At 45.3% G+C, this 25075-nt stretch overlaps 1 protein-coding gene and 1 pseudogene across 1 annotated transcript in view; one reads left to right on the forward strand and one right to left on the reverse strand.

Annotated features, from left to right (window-relative positions):
• The window catches only part of LOC147432297 (transferring glycosyl group transferase), a 31870-nt gene extending 12836 nt beyond the window's left edge, over positions 1-19034 (forward strand). The window contains exon 2 of the mRNA XM_086492260.1: positions 17193-19034. Within this exon, the coding sequence (XP_086348386.1) occupies positions 17193-18457 (1265 nt within the window). The 3' untranslated portion in view covers positions 18458-19034. The remainder of the gene's footprint in view (positions 1-17192) is intronic.
• A 3659-nt stretch (positions 19035-22693) lies between these two features.
• On the reverse strand, positions 22694-23845 carry LOC147432298 (7-deoxyloganetin glucosyltransferase-like; annotated as a pseudogene).
• Positions 23846-25075: the final 1230 nt, after the last annotated feature.

Here is a 25075-nt window from a genome sequence, read left to right on the forward strand (position 1 = left end):
GCATAGTTTGCCAAAAGGTCAAGTTTGACAGGCAAAAGGCACCAGGGTTGTCACAACCACTGCCAATTCCGGATAAGCCATGGGAAAGCATTGCTATGGACTTCATCTTTGATCTTCCAAGAACGCCAACAGGGAATGATGGTATATAGACCATTATTTGCAGGTTCAGCAAGCAGGCCCACTTTATCCCTGTCAGGAAGAAGATAAAATCTGATCAGATGGCACGCTTGTTCATGTACAATGTGTTTAAGTACCATGGTATGCCACAATCGATTATCAGTGATCGTGATCCTCGCATGACCAGTTTGTCCTGGAGAGGATTGTTTGAGAACATGGGCACTACGCTCAAGTTCTCGTCTTCGTTTCATCCACAAGCTGATGGATAGTCAGAAGAGGCTAATTCTACTGTCTTAGATCTGCTGAAATGTTATGTGGCAGATAATAAGGGCAAGTAGGAACAATATTTACCTATGCTTGAGTATGCGTACAATAATACGGTGCATTCGTCTACTGGCAAAGCAGCTTTTGAGATTGTTGAAGGCGGCAAATAGGTTCCTCCCATTTTGCATACAAAGGACAAGATCTTTGAGGCAGATCGATATGTTGAGAACATGGATGAAATGTAAAAGAAAATCAAAGTTGCCTTGGAGAAGACTCAGGTAAAACAGAAAACGGCTGCTGATCGTCATCGTCGTGAATTGCTGTTATCCCCTGGTGATTGGGTATTGTTAAGGTTCGAAAAGGCAAGGTTAAAGAAGATGAAGGGCAAGGAATGGTCGTTTCCTAAGCTCAGCATGCGTTACTATTGGTCTTCTCAAGTGCTTGACAAGATCAGCGATGTGGCTTACAAACTGAAATTGCCTGATGCGTGGAAGATTCATAATGCGTTTCACGTGAGTCTTCTAAGACCCTTCGTGGGTGATGTGCCAGAAGATATGCCAGATGAGGATCAGCCAGAAGTTGAGAAACTTGATGAGATCCTGGTACCTGAGCAAGTTTTGGCACATAAGGACAGAAAAGTTAAAGGACAGGTTGCAAGACGTTATTTGGTGAAGTTCAAGAACTATCTGCCTATGGATGCAAAGTGGATGGAAGAGCACGAACTGTCAGAGTCACCAAATGTATTGCAGCTTTACCTTGAAGCCTTTGGGTTACAACCTACCTATGCCCCAACCCAACGTGTGCAAAGGAGGGGTTAATGATAGAGCTAGTACATCAAATGTACATATGAATTCAGTGTAATAGATGGAAATGACAAAAGTATGAAGGTCTCATTAAGTCATTTGTATCTATGTGTTACGACCTTTCTTGCGGATACAGAGTGTTGATAGTACAAGATCATCGGTGACGTGTATTTATGGTATGCAATCGAGGACGTTTGCGATTTCAAGAGGGGGGTATGTCACAGGGACGTGGCAGCTGTTAACTATGTCACGAGGACGTGGCAACTGCTAACCTTAGTTGTTGGTTTCTTTCCAATGATTTTTGTTTAATTTTTGAGACCCTCTTTTTGAAGTAGCAAATGGTTGGACATTGTATGGCCAATGTGAACGGTAGTTTCACCTGCAGATGGTAAGTGGTCGGCACTGGAATTTGTATAGTAAGAGGATGTCTAGGCTCAGAGCAAGATCATATAGATCCCCCCGTCGCACTTAGCAAGTTGGTGGATACTAGGAAGTGAACTCAATAAAGGCATAAAGTCAAGGTGGGACCACCAATAGAAAGTATCCGACAATTGGGCCACATTGCACTTTTGGATGCGGTCCCAAAGAGGATAGACGGTCAGAAGACCATTGGGAGCCCAACGGAATCATTTCCTAAAAATTAGGAACTGTGATTTTGGGCTGTGAAATGTGTTCGCGTCATTACCTCCGGTATGACTAGGGGAACATTTTACAACTCTGCCGCAAAGTCAACTGAGCAACCAGTCGGGAGATTTTTAGGCGGCAACCCTGAAACGGGCAAATGCTTGTAAATGCGCCAAGTGGCAATTTTTCATGGACTTGCCTCTTACAGAAAATTGGGCGCTGAATTTCAAGCTGGGAGGAGGCTTCATTTGGTTTTTGTCACAAGTTAAGAGCTATGAAGTGCTTTCTTGCCCTCTCATGTATAGTGTGGTGCTAGGAGTGATGCCCTGCACGCTACACACTGCTCTCTCTTTCCCCTATGTGCAGTTATGTAATGCCCCACAAGAGGGCTCTTCATTTGACTGATGTACAACTGTATGGTTTCATGCTTTTGTGCTGAGGCAAGAGCCTCCTTGAGCAGGAATAGGGGTAGCTAGCTACTACTCCAAGGCAGGCACCGGTGAGGGTCATAACCTCACCATACAGGTGCAAATTTAGCGCTGTGTATGCGCAGAAAATTGACTGTTTTTCAGCCGTACGGACGCCAGAACCCTTGGGAATTGTGCTCCACTGGCAGAGGACAGCTAGGGGACTGTTTGGGGCTGAAAACAGGGCAAAAACCAGTAAATACAGCGAGCTGAATTTACTGTTTTTGGGCTGGAATCAGAGGGTATATGCCAGTGGAAGTGAGTTCTAGCAGGGGAATTGGTTTCGCGCAAGTTTTGGGGCTGTTTAACTGGCGAAATTTGGCCACATCAGGTAGTATCTAGAGGGATACAGGTAAAGGATTCCTAGGACTCTACTTTGTAATTTACCCTCTCAAAGAATAAAGAAATACCGAAAGGGGCGCCCATTTTGGGGCCTACAGGTTGTCGGCATCTGCTCGAAGCATTCTAGCTTCCGAGCCGTATGTGTGCTTAAGTGTTAATTGCTGTTGCAGGTTTCCTCCGCACGTTCTCTGTGTGAGTGTCTAGAGTAAAGAATTTCGGGTGAAAGCCAAAGCCTACTGCCCCACGGGCTGGTTTCAGCCAATCTTTCTTCGGGTTCACGTGCTATGGCTGCCATTCGTTCTTCGTATTTACGTTCTATCGCCGCCATTTCTGCGTCGCTTTCTAGCTTACTGTCCATCATCATCTTGTCGAAAGTCTCCATAGGAGTCAGTGCAATCCTTGGCGTAGATGGGGAAAATGGGTGATGACCATCCACTGAAGTGGTGGGTTCTTAAGTTCACGAGGAACTTGGGTTCTTGTGGGTCTTGGGTTCTTGAGGTTCTTGAGGGTCTTAAGGGTTCTTGAGTTTCTTGGGGTTCTTCTTTAGCTTGCAATCTGTGTTAGAGAAGGATCTTCTCTTCACCCGAGTTCTGCTCTTTTCCGCGAGTGCACCCCTTGGCGGCCTTGCGCTCACACCAAGGTTGCTTTGTCCCACCTCACGTCGATTGGCCGGCCGCTAAGTGCACGGTCCGCTCTCAATGAGTGAAAAGAGGCACAAGGGGAGGCTCGACAAGCCCTTCTTTCTTGGGTTTCCTGTCACTCTTCAAAAACACGATTAGGAATCGACACGCCCAAGAGAACTTGGGTTACGTGCGACCTCAACAAGCAAAACATTTTTTTGTGGTTCTTTCCTTGAGTGATACAGAACACTGCCAAAGCTTTGATACCAATGTAAGGTGCAGCGGAAGTGAATGTTGAACTTTGCTCAAGATGAGTGCTCTGAACTGTGCTTAATGGTTCCTTTTACTTACGGAAGGGAGAGCCTTCCGTTCCTTTAGTGAGAGAGTGCAATGGACACAAACAAAGTGGTGAACATTGTGAATGAAGGTGCATGAGAGTGAGAGATAAGAGAGAGAGGAATACGACACCAGAATGTTGTCAAACCCTCCTTCGAAGGCCCCACTCTCTATGGCGAGAGCAGTCTACTTATGATTGCACAAATCTCTACAATGCTTTGGACTTGCCGACGATGTCGACGACGACGAGACGGGCTGCAATCTAAAAATGCTAATGGCTGAAATCTGCAAACCTTTATCTGCTGAATTTTGACTCTGCGTCGGTGACGATGTCGATGACGACATTGCGACGACGACATTGCGACGACGATGCACTGAAAACGCAGACCTGCATCTGCGTTTTCCAGGCTGAAACTGTAAACCTTGATGAATCTCACCGTGCGGCGAGGATCTGCTGCGGGAATGTGAGATCTGCGAGGTTCGGGGGTTCTACTGCGGGTACTGACTATTGAAAACTGAAAACGCTGAGTCTAGGGCTGATTCCGTCGTGAAGATCTGCAAAAACGCTGAGGTGTCTTACAGCTGCAGAAACGCTAGGGCTGAAAATCTTCTTGCGGGAAAATCTGTGATCTGCTATGTGAATCTGATAACGCTCGGAGTCTTCTGCTTCTTGCTGTCGCCAAGCTGTTGCCAATGCAAAAACACTGGCTGATCTAGTGCCAAAACGCCAGCCTTCTGCTGTGATGCAAAAACGCTAGGCCTTTTGGGGGTTCTGCTGAGAAGTTGCCTGTTAAGTGTGTGCTCCTGCTGCCACTTCTGCCAGAAAGTGCTAGCGCTAGGTTTGCTTATATACAAACTTAGCAAAATTGCCCTACCTAGTTGCCAACAAAAGTAACTTAAAAATAATAAGTGAAAAATGTCAAAAATAGGGAAATAGGTTTAATGCACTGGAAAATTCCCCTGATGGATTCTGATGAATTCTGATGGGAATGCTGATGATCATGCTGTGTGCAACCGGAGGATATGCATCTAATCTAAGTGACTGGCCATGCACGGTCTGCGAACAGACTCACAAAAGTGCCAGCTCACTTCCTATTCTAGACTGACTTGACTAAACTGAAACCTGGACATGCTGTAGCTTGTCCACGGACACATAGGGTTGGATGTGTCACGTGACATCCCCTTCTTTACAAAGTGAGGTATTGGTACCGAACTGTATGGCGTCGAGGGAGATCGCCAACAGTGTCTGGAATCCTGGGAAGGACTCTTCGCTGGCCCACTCTGATGCATGGGTCATGCGATACTTGAACTTCATAAAGGTCTGCAACGCTTGCTTCTTTGGGCTGCGCCAAAAGCGACACAAAGTCTTCTGTGGTTCCTTTGATGCTTCAACTTCGTCTAGAGTCATGCGTCTACCTTCTTCAAGAATCTCGGAGGCTGAAAATTCGTGAAACCACTTTCAACACAAAAACATGAACAAACCCTTTCCATGTAAAGTGACTAGAAAAAATCTCGTCTTCTCTAAAGACTATGCATGCAATGTAGATGAACATAGAGACGGAGTGTCAAACCGTTCATCAAACACATGCAAACAATGAGATCAAATCTTTTCTTTCTGATCTAAATCAATCAACTATGGCAAATCATAATGGAAATACCGATGCTTGATGCTCAATCTTTCTTGTGCTCTTTCTACGATTGTGTCGTACCAAGGAAGAGACATGGAATGTGACCTCCCTGAATGCATACCTTTCAGCTTTTCATGAGAAATCCGCATACATCCGTGCTCATTCATGAGTGAATCATGCTCAACGTACAATATATCATGCCTAGGAAAAGGGATCACATAAAGACGACTGACTAAAATACAGGAAACAATCACGAATGAAACACTCGAACAATGCGTGCTGACTAATTATTCGAACACATAGTACTTTCTGTAAGGGTTCTTTGGACCTAGGCTCGAGAGCCAAGATCGGTTCGTCGTGTTTGGGTCGAATCTGCCTGGGGGTTTACTGTGGACCTTGACTCGAAAGCCAAGATCGATTCTTCGTGATCGATCGAATCTGCAACGAGGTTAGCTTCGCTAGAAAAAGCATCAACTAAACCATCATCCCGGTGAACAATCACATCATCTTCATGCAAATCATCATGCTTGTCATTATCATGCAATTTATCATGCTTGTTATTATCATTCAATTCATCATGCTTATCATTATCATTCAAATCATCATGCAAATCTTCATGTGTGTCATGCTTTGGAGAAGAAGAGACTGCGAGAGTCTCCTTCTCCTGATTCTGTTCAAACTGTGCCTGCACAATTGAAAAGAGTCGCAAGAACTCTTTCATGTATTGGTCGCTTTTCTCTTTTCTTGCTTTGTTCTCGCGATCAAATTCTGCTTCTCTTGCTTTGTCCTCCAAGCGTACTTGCTCGTACTTATGTTCGATGGTTGCCAATCTTTCTTCGGGTTCACGTGCTATGGTTGCCATTCGTTCTTTGTATTTACGTTCTATGGCCGCCATTTTTGCGTCGTTTTCTAGCTTACTGTCCATCATCATCTTGTCGAAAGCCTCCGTAGGAGTTAGTGCAATCCTTGGCGTAGATGGGGAAGGGGGAGGGTCAGAAAAACCTCTTGGTGGGGAAAAGTCTTCGTCGCCACTCCCATGCTCACCACCTCCATGCAAAGTATCCATTCTGCTTCGGGTGACGACCATCCACTGAAGTCGTGGGTTCTTAAGTTCACGAGGAACTTGGGTTCTTGTGGATCTTGGGTTCTTTAGGTTCTTGAGTTTCTTGAGGGTTCTTGAGTTTCTTGGGGGTCTTGAGGTTCTTGGGGTTCTTCTTTAGCTTGCAATGTGTGTTAGAGAAGGATCTTCTCTTCACCCGAGTTCTTCTCTTTTCCCCGGGCGCACCCCTTGGCGGCCTTGCGCTCACACCAAGGTTGCTTTTTCCCACCTCACGTCGATTGGCCGGCCTCTAAGTGCACGGTCCGCTCTCAATGAGTGAAAAGAGGCACAAGGGGAGGCTCGACAAGCCCTTCTTTCTTGGGTTTCCTGTCACTCTTCAAAAACACGATTAGGAATCGACACGCCCAAGAGAACTTGGGTTACGTGCGACCTCAACAAGCAAAAAAATTTTCTGTGGTTCTTGTGGTTCTTTCCTTGTGATACAGAACACTGCCAAAGCTTTGATACCAATGTAAGGTGCAGCGGAAGTGAATGTTGAACTTTGCTCAAGATGAGTGCTCCGAACTGTGCTTAATGGTTCCTTTTACTTACGGAAGGGAGAGCTTTCCGTTCCTTTAGTAAGAGAGTGCAATGGACACAAACAAAGTGAATGGACACTGTGCGTGAAGGTGCACGAGACTGAGAGATAGAGAGAGAAGAGAATACGACACCAGAGACGTTGTAAAACCCTCCTCCCAAGGCCCCACTCTCTATGGCGAGAGCGGTCTATTTATGATTGCACAAATCTCTACAATGCTTGGACTTGCCGACGATGTCGACGACGATGAGGACGACGACGAGACGGGCTGAAATCTGAAAATGCTAATGGCTGAAATCTGCAAATCTTTATCTGTTGAATTTTGACTCTATGTCGATGACGATGTCGATGGCGACGATGCGACGACGACGCGCTGAAAACGCAGATGCTGAAATCTGTGTTTTCCGTGCTGAAACTACAAACTTCGATGGATCCCTCAGTGCGGCGAGGAACTGCTGCGGGAAGGTCAGATTTGTGAGGTTCGGGACTTGATCTGCGGTGTCTTAAGGGCTGTAAACTGAAAACGCTGATGCTTCTGCTGATTCCGTCGCAGAGGAACTGCAAAACGCTAGGTGCTTTTCTGTCCCAAAAACGCTAGGGCTGAAATTGTCTTCTGTTGCAAAAACGCTAGGGGTTCTGTTGTCTTGCTGTTGCCGGGGCTGATCTGCTGTGCAAAAAACGCCAGGCTGCTTGTCTTGATCCAAAAACGCTGACTGATTTGGTCCAAAAACGCTAGGCCTCTTGGGTTCTGCTGAGAAGTTGCCTATTGAGCGAGTGCTTCTGCTGCCTCTTCTGCTAGAAAGTGCTAGCGCTAGGTTTCTACTTATACAAACTTAGCAAAATTGCCCTACTTACTTTTCAACAAAAGTCACTTAAAAATAATAAGTGAAAAATGTCAAAAATAGGAAAAATAGCATAGTTATGCAGAACGGGAACGGGAGGGTCCGCAACAGGACGGGAACAGGGAGGAGGAGGGGGGGCCGGAACGGGAACGGGGCGGGAACGGTTCACCTAAAGTAAGGATTGAATTACCTCCGTTCAGCTTAGTCTCAAATAAACTCCTAAACAACCCCAAAACTGCCCCCCAACCTGCCCTCAAACTGCACCAAATATGTTCCCCGAACAGCCCTTAATCTGCCCCCAAAAGCACACTTTTTTTCCCCCAAATGCCTACTTTTGCCCGTTCTGCCCATTCCGGAACACTGTTCCGATTACATCCCGTTCCGGAACGGCGTTCCGTTCCCATCTCCGTTTCGGGAAAGGGACTCGTCCGGAACGCTGTTTCGGAATGTTTAGGCTGTGTTCCCCTCGTTCCATTTTATAGTGGAAAATAGGCCTATGCACTGTAAAATGCTACTGAGGGGATCTAACTGGAATTTGATGGTCATGCTGTGTGCAACCAAAGGATATGCATCTAATCTAAATGTCTGGACATGCACGATCTACGAACAGACTCACAAAAGTGCCAGATCACTTCCTATTCTAGACTGACTTGATTGAACTGAACCCTGGTCATGCAGTAGCTTGTCCACAGACACATAGGGTTGGATGTGTCACGTGACATGTAAGGTGCAACGGAAGTGAATGTTGAACTTTGCTCAAGATGAGTGCTCCGAACTGTGCTCAAGGGTTCCTTTTACTTACGGAAGGGAGAGCCTTCCGTTCCTTTAGTGAGAGAGTGCAATGGACACAAACAAAGTGGTGAACACTGTGAATGAAGGTGCATGAGACTGAGAGATAGAGAGAGAAGAATACGACACCAGAATGTTGTCAAACTCTCCTCCGAAGGCCCCACTCTTTATGGCAAGAGCGGTCTACTTATGATTGCACAAATCTCTACAATGCTTTGGACTTGCTGGCCATGTTGACGACGATGAGGACGATGACGAGACGGGCTGAAATCTGAAAATGCTAATGGCTAAAATCTGCAAATCTTTATCTGCTGAATCTTGACTCTATGTCGGTGACGATGTCAATGCGACAATGCGACGACGATGCGCTGAAAACGCAGATGCTGAAATCTGCGTTTTCCGGGTTGAAACTGTAAACCTTGATGAATCTCACCGTGCGGCGAGGATCTGCTGCGGGAATGTGAGATCTGCGAGGTTCGGGGGTTCTACTGCGGTTACTGACTTCTGAAAACTGAAAATGCTGAGTCTAGGATTGATTCCGTTGCGAAGATATGCAAAAACGCTAGGGCTGAAAATCTTCTTGCGGGAAAATCTGCGATTTGCTATGTGAACCTGATAACACTGGGAGTCTTCTGCTTCTTGCTGTCGCCAAGCTGTTGCCAATGCGAAAACGCTGGCTGATCTGGTCCAAAAATGCCAGCCTTCTGTTGTGATGCAAAAACGCTAGGCCTCTTGGGGTTCTGCTGAGAAGTTGCCTATTGAGCGTGTGCTCCTGCTGCCTCTTCTGCCAGAAAGTGCTAGTGCTAGGTTTGCTTATATACAAACTTAGCCAAATTGCCCTATCTAGTTCCCAACAAAAGTCACTTAAAAATAAGAGAAAATGTCAAAAATAGGGAAATAGGTTTAATGCACTGGAAAATTTCCCTGATGGATTCTGATGGGAATGCTGATGATCATGCTGTGTGCAACCGGAGGATATGCATCTTGATTCTAATCTAAGTGACTGGTCATGCACGGTCTGGGAACAGACTCACAAAAGTGCCAGATCACTTCCTATTCTAGACTGACTTGACTGAACTGAACCTTGGTCATGCTGTAGCTTGTCCACGGACATATAGGGTTGATGTGTCACGTGACATGTGCCTTCTTCCATGCCTAGATCTCGAAGTAGAGAAAGACGAACTTGTCTCCGAAGATGAAGAAGAGGGTGAAGAGTATCGACATCTTTGCCTTCGATGAGATTTTTTGTATAAATGAGGTGTCTCCTTGTAACAAACTTGGACACTCCAAGTCAAGATTCTACCGCGACACAGCAGAGATTCACTTCAAACTTATTCATAGATCACAAGAAAAGTCGACACGGCCCGGCGTAGTTCTATGCCAAGAGATATTGGCCCCAAATACTGGCATCCCTATCGGTATTTATTTTTATATTAATCTTTGAGCAAAGTACAACTGAGCCCGCGGGTGCTCGCTCTCAGACTCTGCGTCCAGATGGTTTGCAGAGTGAGCCCTTTGGGTTTAATTTAAAGGTTACAAGGGATGCTAAAAGCAGAGCCCCAAAAGCAGGGAATCTCAAAAGGTCCCAAAAGCTACCAGCGCAAAACGCGGAACGTCCATATTGCCGTCTGAACCACCTCTTGAAGTTCTTGTTTTGTGAATATCCTTGGAGAAGGAGGTTCCTTGATTGCTGGTTCGATTGGTGGTTCGGTGGCTTTCTGCCAGTGAGTGTGCACTTCAACGAGGGATTGCTGAGTCAAAAATTTTGCAAACTGAGGGTCTTTCACAAATTTAATCATTTGCTTTGTGCACTCGTCAACCTGCTGGCGACGCTGCATCTCTTGAAGTTCATACTGAGTAGGCCGAGGTGGCCCGTCTCTTCCTCTGTTAATTTGTTTAAATCTTCTGCGTGGTATCCTCCCGCATTAGCAAATGCAAAAGAAGTTGACTGATTCTTTTCGGAATCCGTAAGTGTCGCGATAAGGGATCAGATTTCCCGGTAGAAGAGAAATCGGTCCTGCTATGATACCACTATAACAAACTTGGACACCCCAAGTAAAGATTCTATCACGACACAACAGAGATTCACTTCGATATTTATTTTTATATTAATCTTTGAGCAAAGTACAACTGAGCCCGTGGGTGCTCGCTCTTAGACTCTGCGTCCGGATGCTCTGCAGAGTGAACCCCTTGGGTTTAATTTAAAGGTTACATGGGATGCTTAAAGCAGAGCCCCAAAAGCAGGTAATCTCAAAAGCAAATTGTCCCAAAAGCTGACAGTGCAAAACGCGGAACATTCGTCCTGCTGTCCATAAAACGCGGAGCGTCCGTACGGCTTGCGACGTCAGCCAACGTAGATTGCGGCGATCCGTACAGCCAGTCCGCCAACGCATTTTTTAATTTTTAATGTCCCTGGGCCCCCTCGTCCCTTGGCCATAAGTTGGCACAACTTTATTGGTCATGCCACGTCATCAGTTTGTGACACTCCTTGTTGCTTGATGGTGGCCCATCTGAAGAGCCACTAGATGAATTTGACGAAGAGGATGTACTTTGGCTTCCATGTCTTCTCTTCTTTGAGATAGAGCGTCCTCTTGTGCTTTCACCATTCTCCTTCTTCACAGCTGGCGGACTTCGTGATCAGCTCCTGCCCTCACGATTGCGTTGCTTTGCTGGACGCTCTTCCTTGGCTTCATTGGGCTTCTCATCTCTCTCAAGTTTGAGAAGTTGTTCTCCGATGGAGCGGTTCGCCTTTTGCAAACTTTGAAGAGCTTGTAAGATAGCAACGTTTGTTTCTTCCATTAGTTAACAAAGACATGCTCAGGCAATGTGGACACAAGCAACTATAAGCACTAGTAGCGTAGGGATGAGGATCAAGCCAAAGCTCTGATACCACTGTAAGAGCCCTGTGCAACTAAGAATGCTTATTCGTGATTCAACATTTAAAGAACTTGACAAAATATTAATCATAACACTTCAAAGAGACAAGAGACAAAATGAGGGTTGAAGATGGGCAACCCCCCCCCGCCACCCACCAAGGAAATATATTTCTGCTCAATCCAAGAACTTTAGGATTGAGCTCAGTTACAATCAACCCGCAAGCGAGTTTAAGTAGACTCACACTCGTAGATTATGCAAGATGTCATGTGCACATGCATAAAAGCAAACATGAACATAAGTAGACTTCTCAAACATATGTTCAAAGAGAAAATTCAGTTGCTGCGTGTGATAGAGAAGAGATCATGTTAGATTTACATCACCTGCTGCTTCACATAGGTGTAGGGCACTTCCTTGTAGGGCGAGTGTCTCCGGGCTAGCCATCCATAGCATAGGTTGTACCTTGTTCAATTGCTCGAGTTTGGGGCCAACCACCCACCTGAGTTGGGCACCCACCTTGGGCACCTATATATGGAGCAAGGGGGGTACTCATTTCATAGATCACAGATCTCATCTGGTCATTGTGTATTGGGTCTTCTGCTCATGGTAGTCATGGGGGGCTGATCGCCCCCTCTTCACCATATCTTGTTTTTCTCTCTCTCTCTCTCTCTCTCTCTCTCTCTCTCTCTCTCTCTCTCTCTCTCTCTCTCTCTCACGCTTCCGCACACACGTTCTCACGTGGTATCAGAGCTCAGGCATCACTCAACATCAGAGTCTCTCCCAAGAAGACCAGACCAGCCAGCGTTTTTTTCAACAGCAGCATTTCTGCAAATTTGTCTACAAGAGGGGGTGGCGCCATCTTGTGGACAACTTCCATCGCGAAGGAATGCTTTGCCATCTGCGTTTTTGCAGGAAACCATCAGATCTACCGTTTTTCTTTCTAGCGCTAGGGTTTGGGACCCTTTTCCTCTCCGGAAATGTCCCTTTTCCAGTCGCGTTTTTGCAACCCATCTGCGTTTTTGGGAGCATCAGCGTTTTCAGCATGGAGGGGCAGCGCTCAGCTTTTGGACCCTACAGATCTTGCCTTTCCACCCGGCCTTGCATCCAGTGCATTGCCGGCGAGAATCCTCTTCATCTACTACTACATATTTCAGCCATTCTCCACCGCTGCTTTCTCTGTTTTCAGCCCACTTTGGGTTGCTACTTTGGTTCCCCACCCTCCCCAGACCCTTTGCACCGCTTCGGACCATGCCGGGAGCGTACGAGCATGCTGAAAATCGCTGGACAGCAGCGTTTTTATAAATGAGTGTCCATATCCATCTTTTGTTAGTTGGAGAAGATGCTCTCTATACAAAGCCATCTTCGTGCCCAACTCTTGTACCGGCTGTATCCATGTGCTTTTGGTATCTAGCTGAATCATATCCTGACGTATAAGTCTAGTGATCTTTGTCCGTGTAAGAGAAAGGGAGGGTGCATCCAAGGAGTGCAGTCTATCCATGCAGAAGCCATGTGACTGAAACCATGCTGTCATCTGCCTATACCAGCATGCTGTGTCCCCTTGTAGTGCTAGTTGTCAGGATGACTCAAGGGCTAGCCGAGCATATCTATTCCTTTGGGGAGGTCCTATAAATGATGCATGAAGGAAACTGGTCTAGTAAGGGCCTCAACTACGAGAGGGGGGGCAGCTAGCTCGGCTCGAATAATCTCATGTGGCACTGAGGCCTTAGCTCAAATCAGCCGAGAGATCATAGAGACTAGAGGCCTCTCCATAGATCTCCATTAGTGCTACCAGATCTTCCATGGTGGTCTACTGAGCGTCCCCAAATCTGAGCCCCATAAAGCATATAGCTGAAGCCACTAGAGTGTCAAAAAGCCACAGCTTTGTTCAAGGTTCCTGAAACTGAAGCTGCGAACACATCTTCTCCAATCCTCCCAAGGCTGCATAAGCTCTTGTCAATCTAGTCTCTACTGCTCTTCTAAATGAAACCGGTCCACTGAAGACTACCCCAAGATACGTGTATCAGTGTTGCCAAGAAACGCGTTTCTTCACTCATGAAACGTACGAAACGTTTTAGAAACGTTTCTGTATGAGTTTGGACGTTTCAAAGGTAAAGTCAAGGCTCATGTTACATGTAAACCTTGAAGCCTCTTGTTCTTTTTTCCAGTCATGAAATCCTCAATGTCATGAATGTAGCTTCTGTCTTGCTTCTAATGATGAAAGTTAGTCCTATTCTCCCTCTTTTTCTTGTCTAATTGTAAGGCAATGCTTAAAACATAGTTCTCAGCTTGCACGAAACTTTTGTTTTGGGGTTTCTTTCTCGGACAAAACCGTTTCGAAACTTCTGAAAATTGTTTCAAATGAAATGTTTCGAAACTCCGTGGCAACTATGACGTGTATGCATCTGTATACTCCACCGTCTCCTAGCCATATGTAAAAGTGGGTGTTGACCTCGTGGCCCACTGTGGTGTGGTGTTAAACACCATAATCTTGGTTTTTCCCAGGTTAACAGACAACCCACTATCGTGGGCAAATGTGTACAAAACATTTAAATGACGTTGCATTCCCTGCGGGGAGTTAGAAATCAACTCGATATCATCAGCATATAACAATAGTGGGATCCATGTCCCTGCCAATTGTGCTCCTCTATCACAGTCCCTCTCAATGTAGTCCACAATCTCATCCACATACATGCCAAATAGTGTAGGAGATAGCGGGCAACCGTGTTTCATCCCAATAGTGGAGTGAACCAAATCGGAAATCCCCTTTGGAGTGCGTACATGCCCCGCTATTGACTTGTATAGAGCATTGATCCCCCAGATCAACTCTTTGGGTACTCCCATCTCCTGTAGTCTGCGCATCAATCTAGCTATGGGCACTGTATCGAAAGCCTTGCGGAAGTCCACAAAGCAACAATAGAGCCGTCTCCCATGTGATCTCCCCTCCTCAATAATGGCTCTGAGTGTCAGAATATGATCAAGAGTAGAGAAACCTCTCCTGAAACCCGCCTGTCCTGCTGCCCGTACATGTGTGTGGGCATGGCTCCGACGGATCTGAAAGAGGTGGCTTCCCTAAGGCTGTGTAGAGAGATGATGCATACTGACCCCATACCTCCGTAGAAGTGATGACTGGTGGGGGAGAGTGCTCACGGAAGGAGTCGCCATGCCTCGCCTGAATCCTTGCTCAAAAACAATTGATATAAATTCTTCTCTAGTCGAGCTAGAAATGCCAAACACCCTCTTCTTCCGTCGTACCAAACGCCGAGAAGCAATCCGTGACTGCCTGTGAGAAATGATTCCTAGAAATACCTCCCTCTAGAGTCGGGCTCTAGTCTCTCTGCACTCCTTGTCATAGCAGCTATTCTAGGGTATGCTCCCAGAACATCGTCGTTGCCCAGGCTCAGTGTGTGGGTATGCCTCTACTACTGCATCCTGTCGTGTCTGTCAATATATAATTGAGCTCCCCTAGAGGTCTCCCCGGATCCTCTGCACATAAGCGTTTGTAGATGCCATCTATGTAGACAGAATCAGTCTCCGAAGTAAAAGTGTATCTGGTATGTGTTGATGTCTGTGCTAGTCGAGCTGTGCTGGACCGGAATGAGACGATAAACGTGAGGAGGGCATGATCTGCTGCTACCCCAATAGGCCTGGGCCCGGCTGTAAAGTCCTGAATAGAGGCTATGAAACTGGGCTAAGCCAAGACATAATCCATTGTGCTGGCCCCATGTCTATGAGGAAAACAAGTGAACCCACTCGACGCTGGAAATTTCTGGAGGCCATTCAAGATGGCCAGTCCATGTGCAGTCCCCAAATGTGTCAGATATCCCCCATATTCTGTGTGCTCTTCATCCTGCAAACACCTAGCCAATCCCTTATCACTGACATCCAATTCTCTCAACATTTCCTCGTAGGTATCATAGAAAGTTGTTTGAGACTGGCCCGATCTGGCATTAAAGTCTCCTAGAAGAATGACATCTCCATCCTTAGAGAACTCCCATATGTCCTTATCCAATATCCTGTAGGGTGACTGCCCCTTGAGCGATGCATAATGAGATGTGTTGGGGGCAAAATAGCATATTGTGATAGAGTGGCCTCCCTGTCTCCGCTCACTCTGACCCACATAAATAAGCATGAGGGGTTGAAGCTCCTCCCTGAATAGGACTGCCACACCTCCTGACCCGGTCCTCTATGCGCTGATCTCACATCCTGCCTACAAGTAGTCTCCCAATGGTATCCCGTCACTCTAGGTAATTTGCCGCCAGGAGTTTGATGCATTTCCGAGTAAAAAATAATATCGCTTCCCTTAAAAGCTATCCTCAAATGCGCCTACATCTAGCTTCATTGATCCATTACAATTCCATGCTGCCATTTTAAGGCTGGTCCCATAGGTTTCGCACCGTCATGCATTGCGTTTTTCCAACACCACTACTCTCCCTCCTCTATAGAAATCAATTTTCCCTTTTTCCCTCGCCGCCTTGATCGTTGGCATCAGCTCTTGCATGTGTGCTACCTGTGTTAGAGTGAGGTCATCACCCAAAAATATCCCAGTTTGCTAGAGTGTTGGTCTCTTCTTCAGGAATTCCTTCCTAGTTTCCAGCGTAGGGAAACGTATAATGAGTGCTCTTCCTTGGGTCTTCCTTTCTCATCACTTCCCTTCTTGCCAACTCTTCAACCCCTGTGTGTATAGGTTCAGAAATACCCATGCGCTTCAAGAGCTCTTGCACCTCTTCTTCTACTTTTCCAGTGTTTTTGAGACCTAAAACATGCACATGAAGGGCTCTAGTCTTTCTCTTTTGCCCCTCCTCAATTGTCATATTGATGATAGTGGATGTCGGTGTGGCGTCGGACATCTTATCTTTTCCTTTCTTTGCATCCTCGATCCACTTTTCAGCTTTATCAACCTTCTTTTTGCCATTATGGTTTCCAAGAATAGATCTAATTGGTTGAGCCAGTTCTACATAATAGGCCCTTGCAGTATTCCTTTATGTACTAACAAGCACACAAGGTGCAAGCACAAGAGTTTCAGAGGGATAAGGACAGTGCATACGTGGTGTAGAGATGATTTCCCTCAAGATCACTTGTCACGTGCACATCTAACCCTATGTGTACGTGCACAAGCTACTTCATGACATGGGTTCAGTCAGCCTAGCTTAGGAAGTGTTCTGGCACTTTTGTGAGTCTGATCGCAGACCATGCATGTCCAGCCACTTAGAGTAGATGCATATCCTCTGGTTGCACACAGCATGATCATCAGATTACCATCAGAACCGTCTGGAGCATTTTTACAGTGCATAGACCTATTTTCCCTATTTTAGCCATTTTTCACTTATTATTATTCAGTGACTTTTGTTGGGAAACTGGGTAGGGCAATTTTGACAAGCATGTATATAAGAAACCCAAAGCCATCATGTGAGTGTCATATAGTGTACATAAAATTCGCTTCCAGGCAAATATTTATGTTCACCTTTTCACGCCTGTATGAAGCCGGACGAGCTAGATTTGAGTAGATTCTATTTTGAGAAGTGGTCCAAAAGAGCTGAGTGAAGTTGGGCTTTGAGTGGAGGGTGATGCCAGTCAACAAAGAGTGACCTCTTCTTTGTGGGAAGAGGGGGAGGAGTTAGCTTTTCTGTCTCTGAGTTGATTGTTTGTGCTTAGACTGCTAAGAAGGGCTTGAATTTTGTGTAGGGCCATAATGCCATCAAGTTTGTGTCCCCTTCTAGATTCAAAAATTTCAGTTGATTGCTTAATGTAGATAAAAAACGTAATCTTTCGATTTATTTTGATGGTAATAGGATCAGCTTCCTGCCTGTGCTTATTGCCATCGCCAAAGGTTTATTATGTTTACATTGCAGGTAAACATGGTAGCCAGTTAAGGGTGGATGATGCTACCCATCTTTTTCTGTATCAACTGGTAGGAACTTGGGGGCAGCTTCTGTTCCCAAAACCATGGAAGGAGTTCCGCCTTTGGTATGACGTTCTGAAAAGCAAGAACATAAAACCTGTTTTGGAAGGGATGGTGACAACAGGATGGTACCATAGATCAAAGGAAAGGATCTGGACTCCTTGGTTCATTAAATTTGCTTATTCCAAGGGGTACTTCAATTTATACACTCATTTTTCAAATGAGCAGGCTCTGAGTGTCTCATACAGGGACAAGGGTGTAAATACAAAGAAGGAAGCTGGACCAGATTCTACTCTTATAGGAAATGAAAATGTGTCAGGACTAAATTCCTGGGAGATGAAGCCTTTGGACCAATTGAAGAGGTATGATTTTTGTTTCCACGAGGTCAAACAGGGTAGGCTTATAGAGAATGCTCAGGGTGTGAAAACAATTGTACCGTCATTTGAAGAAAACGGCACAGTTATTCTTGTCGATGCAGTGGGCTTTCGTGAAGAGGTCATAAGAAATTGGCTTTGCCAATTTAGCAAGTTGAGCATCAGAAACTTCGTGATTCTCATTCAAGATCGTGAGCTTGAAAAATCTCTTTTACGCCAAGGCCATGCAGTTATGCATCTTGCTCCCGAATTGCTTGAGAAAGAAATTCACCGAACTCTCAAACACCCAACTCTCAAAGATAAGATCGTGTACATTGAAAGAGCTCTAACTGTTATTCAAGCAGTAACAATGATTACACACTCTGGTTACAATATATGGTTGACAGACGTAGGTACACTCTGGCTTGCAAATCCATTTCCTCTTGTTCATATTGACAATGCCGATATACTTGGATTCACTTGGGGGACAGGAGTATCTAGTGAGCTTTTGTACATCAAAGGCTCTAAGAGGATGATGTCCTTTTGGGGGAATCTTTACAGGAACGTCTTACATCAAGCTGATTTTGTGGCAAATTCCATTAGTTCAAACTATAAACAGAACTACCTAGGGGTCATGATAGGGAACAATATGTCAAAAGGCACGCTAAGTTTCAAGCCATTGTCAACTACACTCAAGGTAGATTTGTCGGTAGCTTACAGCAATGAGTCTGATGGTCCTCCAAAGTTGGCAGCAGCATTGCTCGTAGGCATTCCTAGTAATGATTCATATGCAAGTGCCTTAAAGTCTTTTGGGTTGTGGAAGCTGGATGAGGAGCTGGTCTGTACAGGTGTCTATTGTTAACCAGAGGCATTCTTCTGCTTGGGCCTTACCCTCTATAAAAGAAAGTTCATTTCCGTGCTGGTGCTGAGCATTTGGTCTGCTTTTCTACATCCTGGATGCAATTGAGGTGGTCTTAGTATAAATTATGACGTGAGCCATGCGGTTTCTTCATTTTTGCTATTCGACACTCACGACTTCCCAACCAATTTGTGCAACAGTTTTGGATGTCATTACAAGCTTGAACCAAGAAAAAGTCCAATATATCATAAGCAGATGAAATCACAAGCTGAAGAGAGGCTCTGGCTGCCCCTACTTAAGTGCAAATCTTCCACAGCAGTGGAATATAACGGAGATGTTGGGTCGCCACTGCGCCCCCTCTTGTACTTCTCCACAAAAGGGTTCTTGATACTTCTAGAGGTGTGACTACCATTGATTGGATGTCTTGTCAAGCTGTGGCTTTGTCCACTTTACACACTCGTTCTGCTGATTCATAGTCCTCCATGAACCGTAAGGAATGAATTACCTCAGCTGGTAGTGTAGATGTAGTGCACTTGTTATTAAAACTTCTAATCAAATTCCAACTTTTGGTTGTGTGAGACCATATGAAATATTCCTTCAGCTCTGCATAGTCTCTTTGGCGTTCTGGATGCAAATTCTTTGTATGAACAGGTTGTTGTGACTGGTAATATGTTGTGCCTCAGGCTATTATTGTTAAAACAAGAGCTGCCTTGAAGATCTGTAGCTTGTCAATGTTTTACTGCTTGTAACTTGCAAAAACATACACAATTTCCGAGAATGAAAAATCCTTTCAAACAACTAAAATGCAAAGTCACATATTTCTTAATCTCTGCTTCCACCTCTGGCTTCTTTGACAAGCACCTTCTTTTAGGCCGTCTTCCTTCCGTAGCATGAGCACTTGGGTGTCTGAGGTTTGCTCTTCCTGCCGTGGTTTCGATTCTGCCTCTCACGACAAAGAAGCAAGGGTCTCTTGCAGCTCTCTCCTTTCTTGTCTTCGTGCTGCAAGGATGCTAACAGGGCCACCTTTTGTGTGATTCAAGCACAACAATGGCATTTACAGCATCGGCTCCAGATTGTGGTTGTCAGGTATGGTATACAGAGAGCTGCCATGGTGCTCAATCATAACAGAAGAGCAGGGAGAGAGGGACCTCAGGGTAGAGGGGCCAGTAGTGAGACTTTTAACTTGCCACAACAGATTTTCAACATCCATGGACAATGTTGGGCTGCAAGGATGCTGAGTCAGCACTAAAGGGTATTTAATGAACCCCAAGCCATGGGATCCAATGAGAAGCCAGTATGTAATTCATGAGATGCCTAGGACCGCAAGAGTTTCGCGCGAGTAAACTAGGACGACAAAAAGTAAACTCGGACACCTTAAATAAATATGAGTTGCCCACTAGGTCATGAACCCTGGCATAGTGGATAGGACATTAGCCTTGAGATGGGGTGACCACGGTTCAATCTGGGGCCTGCAACCCAAGGTTGATTTCTTTGGAGCGCTCGTCTGCCTCGAGATTCCCACATGCTGATCTCCACTGTAGATCTAGTGTTGAGGCACGTATGCTCCCGTAAGCCAACCACCCAAGCATCGCTGTGCTTCTTTTGGGGTGTGTTTAGTGTTAGTATTGGCACCCGACTCGCTACCGGCCCCTCTACCCTAGAGAGCGAGAGGGCAATGCAACAAGTCTTCATCCTGGTGTGAGCTCGATGGCGAGGAGAGCCCAGCGGCCAGGGCGAAAGCAAGGGTGAGAGGGCAAGAGCAGGTCTATAAGTGAGGATGCTTTGATATGCCCACCTGGCTACTGGTTAGAGGGCTCCCCCCAGGGCCCCCACACCTGATATAGGGGGCCCTTTAACAAAGTAATGCGGGCCTTCTTCAAAAGTGAAGGAGATAAAGGGCCATTCTCCAAAATTTCATCTCATCAAATGTGGAGGTGGCACATTCTTGTAAAAAATACTTGAGGATATTCTTGGAAATTTATCACTCTGCTAATTGAGGGAGGGGGGGACAGCTGATAGGCCAGCATTCACCTATGGTGAAAGCCGTTTTGCTGTAATTGATGAAACAAAGTGTGTCTCTTCCATACTACATCTCTCTCCTTATTCTTGTGTCTACTCAGACCCTTTCTTAGTGGACACTGAACAATGCTATGGACAATGTCCCTCCAACAGAAATGGGATCAAGGTTATTGTGAGTGCAGGGTGAAACCAAATGGGGTGGAAATAGGTGTAAAATGCAGGTGAAGAGGCAAGCGCACTCAACTTCAATACTAAAGGCGATGGGCTATTGAATGAAGCCTTAAGGGGTGTCTCTTGCTATTCATACAATGCATAACATCATGAGCTTTTGCTCGAGAGGCACGGCATACCTAGCTATGTACACTTGGGGGCAAGGAATCACCGCCCCCCCCACCGGACCGACGGTCCGTTGCCCCTAATCATACGTAGCTAGGTATGCGGTGCCTCCTTCAGAGAAGCTCATGATGTTGATGTAGGAATTATTGTGAGAATTTGTCCAAAACTTCTTGTGTATTAAGGTATGATGTAGATTGTAGCCTTTTTGTTCTTGACGTGTGGAAGCTATGAAAGCACCTCAACATACCATAGGAATAAAAACCTCAGCATTATGTAGACACTTTGGCACACTCATGTTACAATGCTACTAAGTTTTATTTTCATACACAATTTTGGATTGTGTGCATGATCATTTGACTTGCATTCCTGCTGTTGTATTTCCAACATGTATTGCATAAAAAAGAAATAAGAACTAGGAAAGTTTTTGGAGAAATTCCAGTTAAAATTGAGCAAAGGATTGAGGGAATGTCTCTACGATTTTGGATTGTTTTTTTAGGGCGAATCTGGTGAGATCCTCTTGCTTGGATAGAGGGAAAAGATAAGAAAATGAAATGGGTGTGCGTGCAATGAGTTGACATCGACGTGGGCAGGGGCAGCAACCTGTCAGGTGGCGCCAAGTCCCGCGGGGGGGGGGGGGGGGGGGGGGGGGGGGGGGGGCGGGGGTAGTCGGGTTTGTTGTCGCACCATGCTATTGATGTCGACGATGAGGTGCTAAGCTGGGCAACGATGGGGTTTCTTGCTATGGAGAAAGAGGGGATCAACGAGAATCTAAAGAGATTCCGCTTATTGAGAACTAGAAAGAGCCAAATATTACAACTTAGAGATCATCTTCAAACATGCATGCTATGAGCAAAACAATCAGAGAAAACTTTCTCTCTCCACCACCCTATTTTTTTTCTTTTAGTGCAAGGGAGAAGGTGATATTCTCTTTCTCTCTCTCTCTCTCTCTCTCTCCAACCAACCTTTCAAAGATGCATCAAATAGTAGCCTTCGATTTGAACAATGAACCCTTCAAAGGTGCAACCATTTACTCACAAGCACCATGTTTTGAAAGGAAGTTGGCCTAGTGGTAAATGTGAGGGCTTTAAGCGCACCCACTATGGTTCAACCCGTGAGACATGAGGGGTGTGGGTGAGTAGGAGCAATCCCATAAAACTAGTTGAAGTGAAGCTTTAAATGGCATTTTAAAAACAAAACTTTTAAATAATGTCAAAGCTTCTAATGCTATTGCTTTCAGCCCCAATGCATGTGTCAAGACACTCTTTACTTGGTGAGCCAAAGGTCATTTTTTTGGATCTTTGAGCCCACAAGTGGCCCCTCGGCATGATCGAAGCCAGCTTGAATCGCAAGAAAAAAAACAATAATAGCACTGCTTTTTATTACTTGTGCTACCCCAACACGTTCATGTCTGTGTTCGTATCATCAACACTTCCGGCAGCTCCGCTGGGTATGGTTCCAGCAATTTCCATCAAGTATTGCCTTGCAGTGGGTAGGCAAAACCTGGTCTAAAGGGCAAATTTAGCCTTCGACCCTAAATTTTTTGTTATTGATCAGAGAGAGAGAATAAAAAAGGTTTGCAAAAGGAGTTCGAGCATGAGGCTAAGTTGAAAGAAGAGGACCAGGCACCTATCAACCTTGGAAATAGCTACTAGAATGTGATAATGAAGAACATGGAAAAGCTTGCAACATGTTGGCGTGAGGAGATGGCCAGAGGCAAAAAACTGTTGTGGCCATATCCACAAAAGTCTAAGGTCTTTACTTGGTTGGCCTAAGGCCTTTTTCGGCATTCAAGCCTCTAGACGTGGACACAGCTTGGCATAATCTAGGCCATTGCCCTCGAGAAAATTTGCATTTCAATTCAGCCTTCCCGAGGCTCTATGTCCCTTATGACAGAGGGAGTATGATAGAGGAAGCTGCATCAAAGATTTGCAAACAGAGCTTGAATAGGAGACTAAGTTTAAAGAAGAGAAACAACATAGAAACATTGGTGATGGTAGACAGGATAGCAGAATTGAATTCCACAGTTGACGCGATGATAGAAGTTATAAAAGAGATGATGATGGAGAGATCACTATAGACACGATTGACTTGATGATGGAGATCGAAGTAGACATGGTCGACATGGGAGAAGGCATGTGTGAAAGACAAAGAGAAGGTGACAAAGCTGCTCACGGTATAGACATGAAATGCCACTTGGTCCTCCTCCTTCTTTAGGGCAACTGTGAGTGGTGCAATTTGTGGTTTGATGTAAGCTCCGCCATCCCGCAACACCTCTTTCATTTTTGTTTCAATGCAGTTTCTCATAGGAGAATGTAATCGTGATTCATCAATTAATGGCAATGCCACCCTCCGCCCCTTTGTCATCCCTTGGAACACCGTGTTCTGTTCGGCAATCTTGTAGAAACCCCCTATCATGGGTAACCTTGCCCAAATGGCCTCTATCAGGGAGGTGAGTGAAAGAGGAAACACCCAACACATGGATGTGAGAGTACAACCATCTGTGGTGCCCATGACACAATGAGGCCCTTGTTGTTTGGATACATTGTACAAAGCCAGGCGGAAGCATCGATCTAACACTCGTTGATGCAATGAATGATCCACAAGAATGGCTGCAAACATGCCTTCAAGCCCAATGCCAGTTCTATGACTTCCTTCCCTTATTAGAGAGACAATACTCTCAAATGCTACATACACAACAGAACCAAGGGGTTGCCTATCGATCCAGCTGAAACACCCAAGTCATCTTTGCGGTAGAGTACCGTGATGTTGCTAAACTGAACCATGTGTAACATAGGGGCCACTGGGTAGATTTATAGCCCAATCGCTTCGAGTGTATCTAGAGCCTCTGCTTCCACTTCAAGTGCAAAGAAGGTACTACACATCACCACCCAACGCAGGCTTTGCTGTGTTGGAGGAAATTGAGTCCATTCAGCTTCTCTGGAGTACGTCGGAGGAAGTCCACGGGGATGTCAACGACGCGGAAGCCCTTCATCAAACCTGGGATGATTTCAATGACCTCATCTTGCATACCCTTCGAATATCTTTGCAAGCCAATCAAGAATTCTTGAATTTCAAATAGAACAAGAGGTAACAAGAAGCTTCTAGCTCAAATATTGCCAGTCGAGAAATCACCTCCAGCTTTTATAAAGAAAGATGCAAAGAGCATTATCCATTTCCTAAAGGACCATCTGGTAGAATTTGTTGTCAGCTTGGAGGTATGACTACATTGAGAGGTTGCATGGAGGTATGACTACATTGAGAGGTGCAGGGGAGAGTTGAAGAACTGTTGACTATACTTTTTAAGAGGTGCGTGCAACATGTGGGTGATCTTAGTTGGATCTCCATCTTGCAATGGCTGCACCGATCTATATCACCTATGCTTTCATCTTGAAGACATGTGGCATTGCCTTGGTTGACATGTATGTTTGGAATGCAGTCTCTTGAAATGCACTAATTGCGGGATATGCCCAGCAAGGACTAGGCCACAAAGCTCTGGCTCATTGTTTTTAGGATGCTAAGCGATAGCATTTCTCGCACTACGTAGGACTGCAATATGTCTATGATCTAGAATAAAAAGTTAGCTCTACTTCTTTTAAAGTTTAATCTATATCCTGCATCTTTTGTATTTGTCTTAACGTGTGTTTTGTGTCTGCTGACAGAAAGGACATATATTCACGACAGTAGACGTTTCGATTGCATAAGCACGACCCCAGATCGACAACAATGCAAGTTATGTTAGTTGCATCCAATTCCCCATGCATATGCATTTTCTTGGTGCAACATAGAAATGCTACGGGGCAAGGCACGACTTCCGTTTCTTATAATTTTTGGAGAGGAACACAATGCCAACTCTCCACCATACATTTGTATGGCACTTATGTATGACATGCATTGTATATTTAACATTTTCACTGTGTAATGCTTCATTGCAAGACAAAATGTTTAACTATTTACATTGCTTTTATGTAGCTTGACTCAAACATTATTCTCTAGCTTGCACAATTGGACGACACCCGTACATGGGTGTGTGACACATTTGCACCACCACAAGTGAGAAAACGCTCTACTTTAGAAGCCTACACACTTGACATCATCGATTCTGCCCTCTCCCAACTCTATAAAATAAGCTCAAAGCTACACACTTTGTATCCCCTCAGTAGCCATCATATGCACCTACTTTGTACCCACTTTGTATATAGCATTTTCTCTTAATCTAATCATGATTTGCCATTAGCATTAGTGTTAATATCTCTCTAATCTCTCTTA

The sequence above is a fragment of the Adiantum capillus-veneris genome, chromosome 20 (genome assembly GCF_014529385.1).
Source record: "Adiantum capillus-veneris isolate H3 chromosome 20, ASM1452938v2, whole genome shotgun sequence".
In the NCBI taxonomy this organism is placed as follows: domain Eukaryota; kingdom Viridiplantae; phylum Streptophyta; class Polypodiopsida; order Polypodiales; family Pteridaceae; genus Adiantum; species Adiantum capillus-veneris.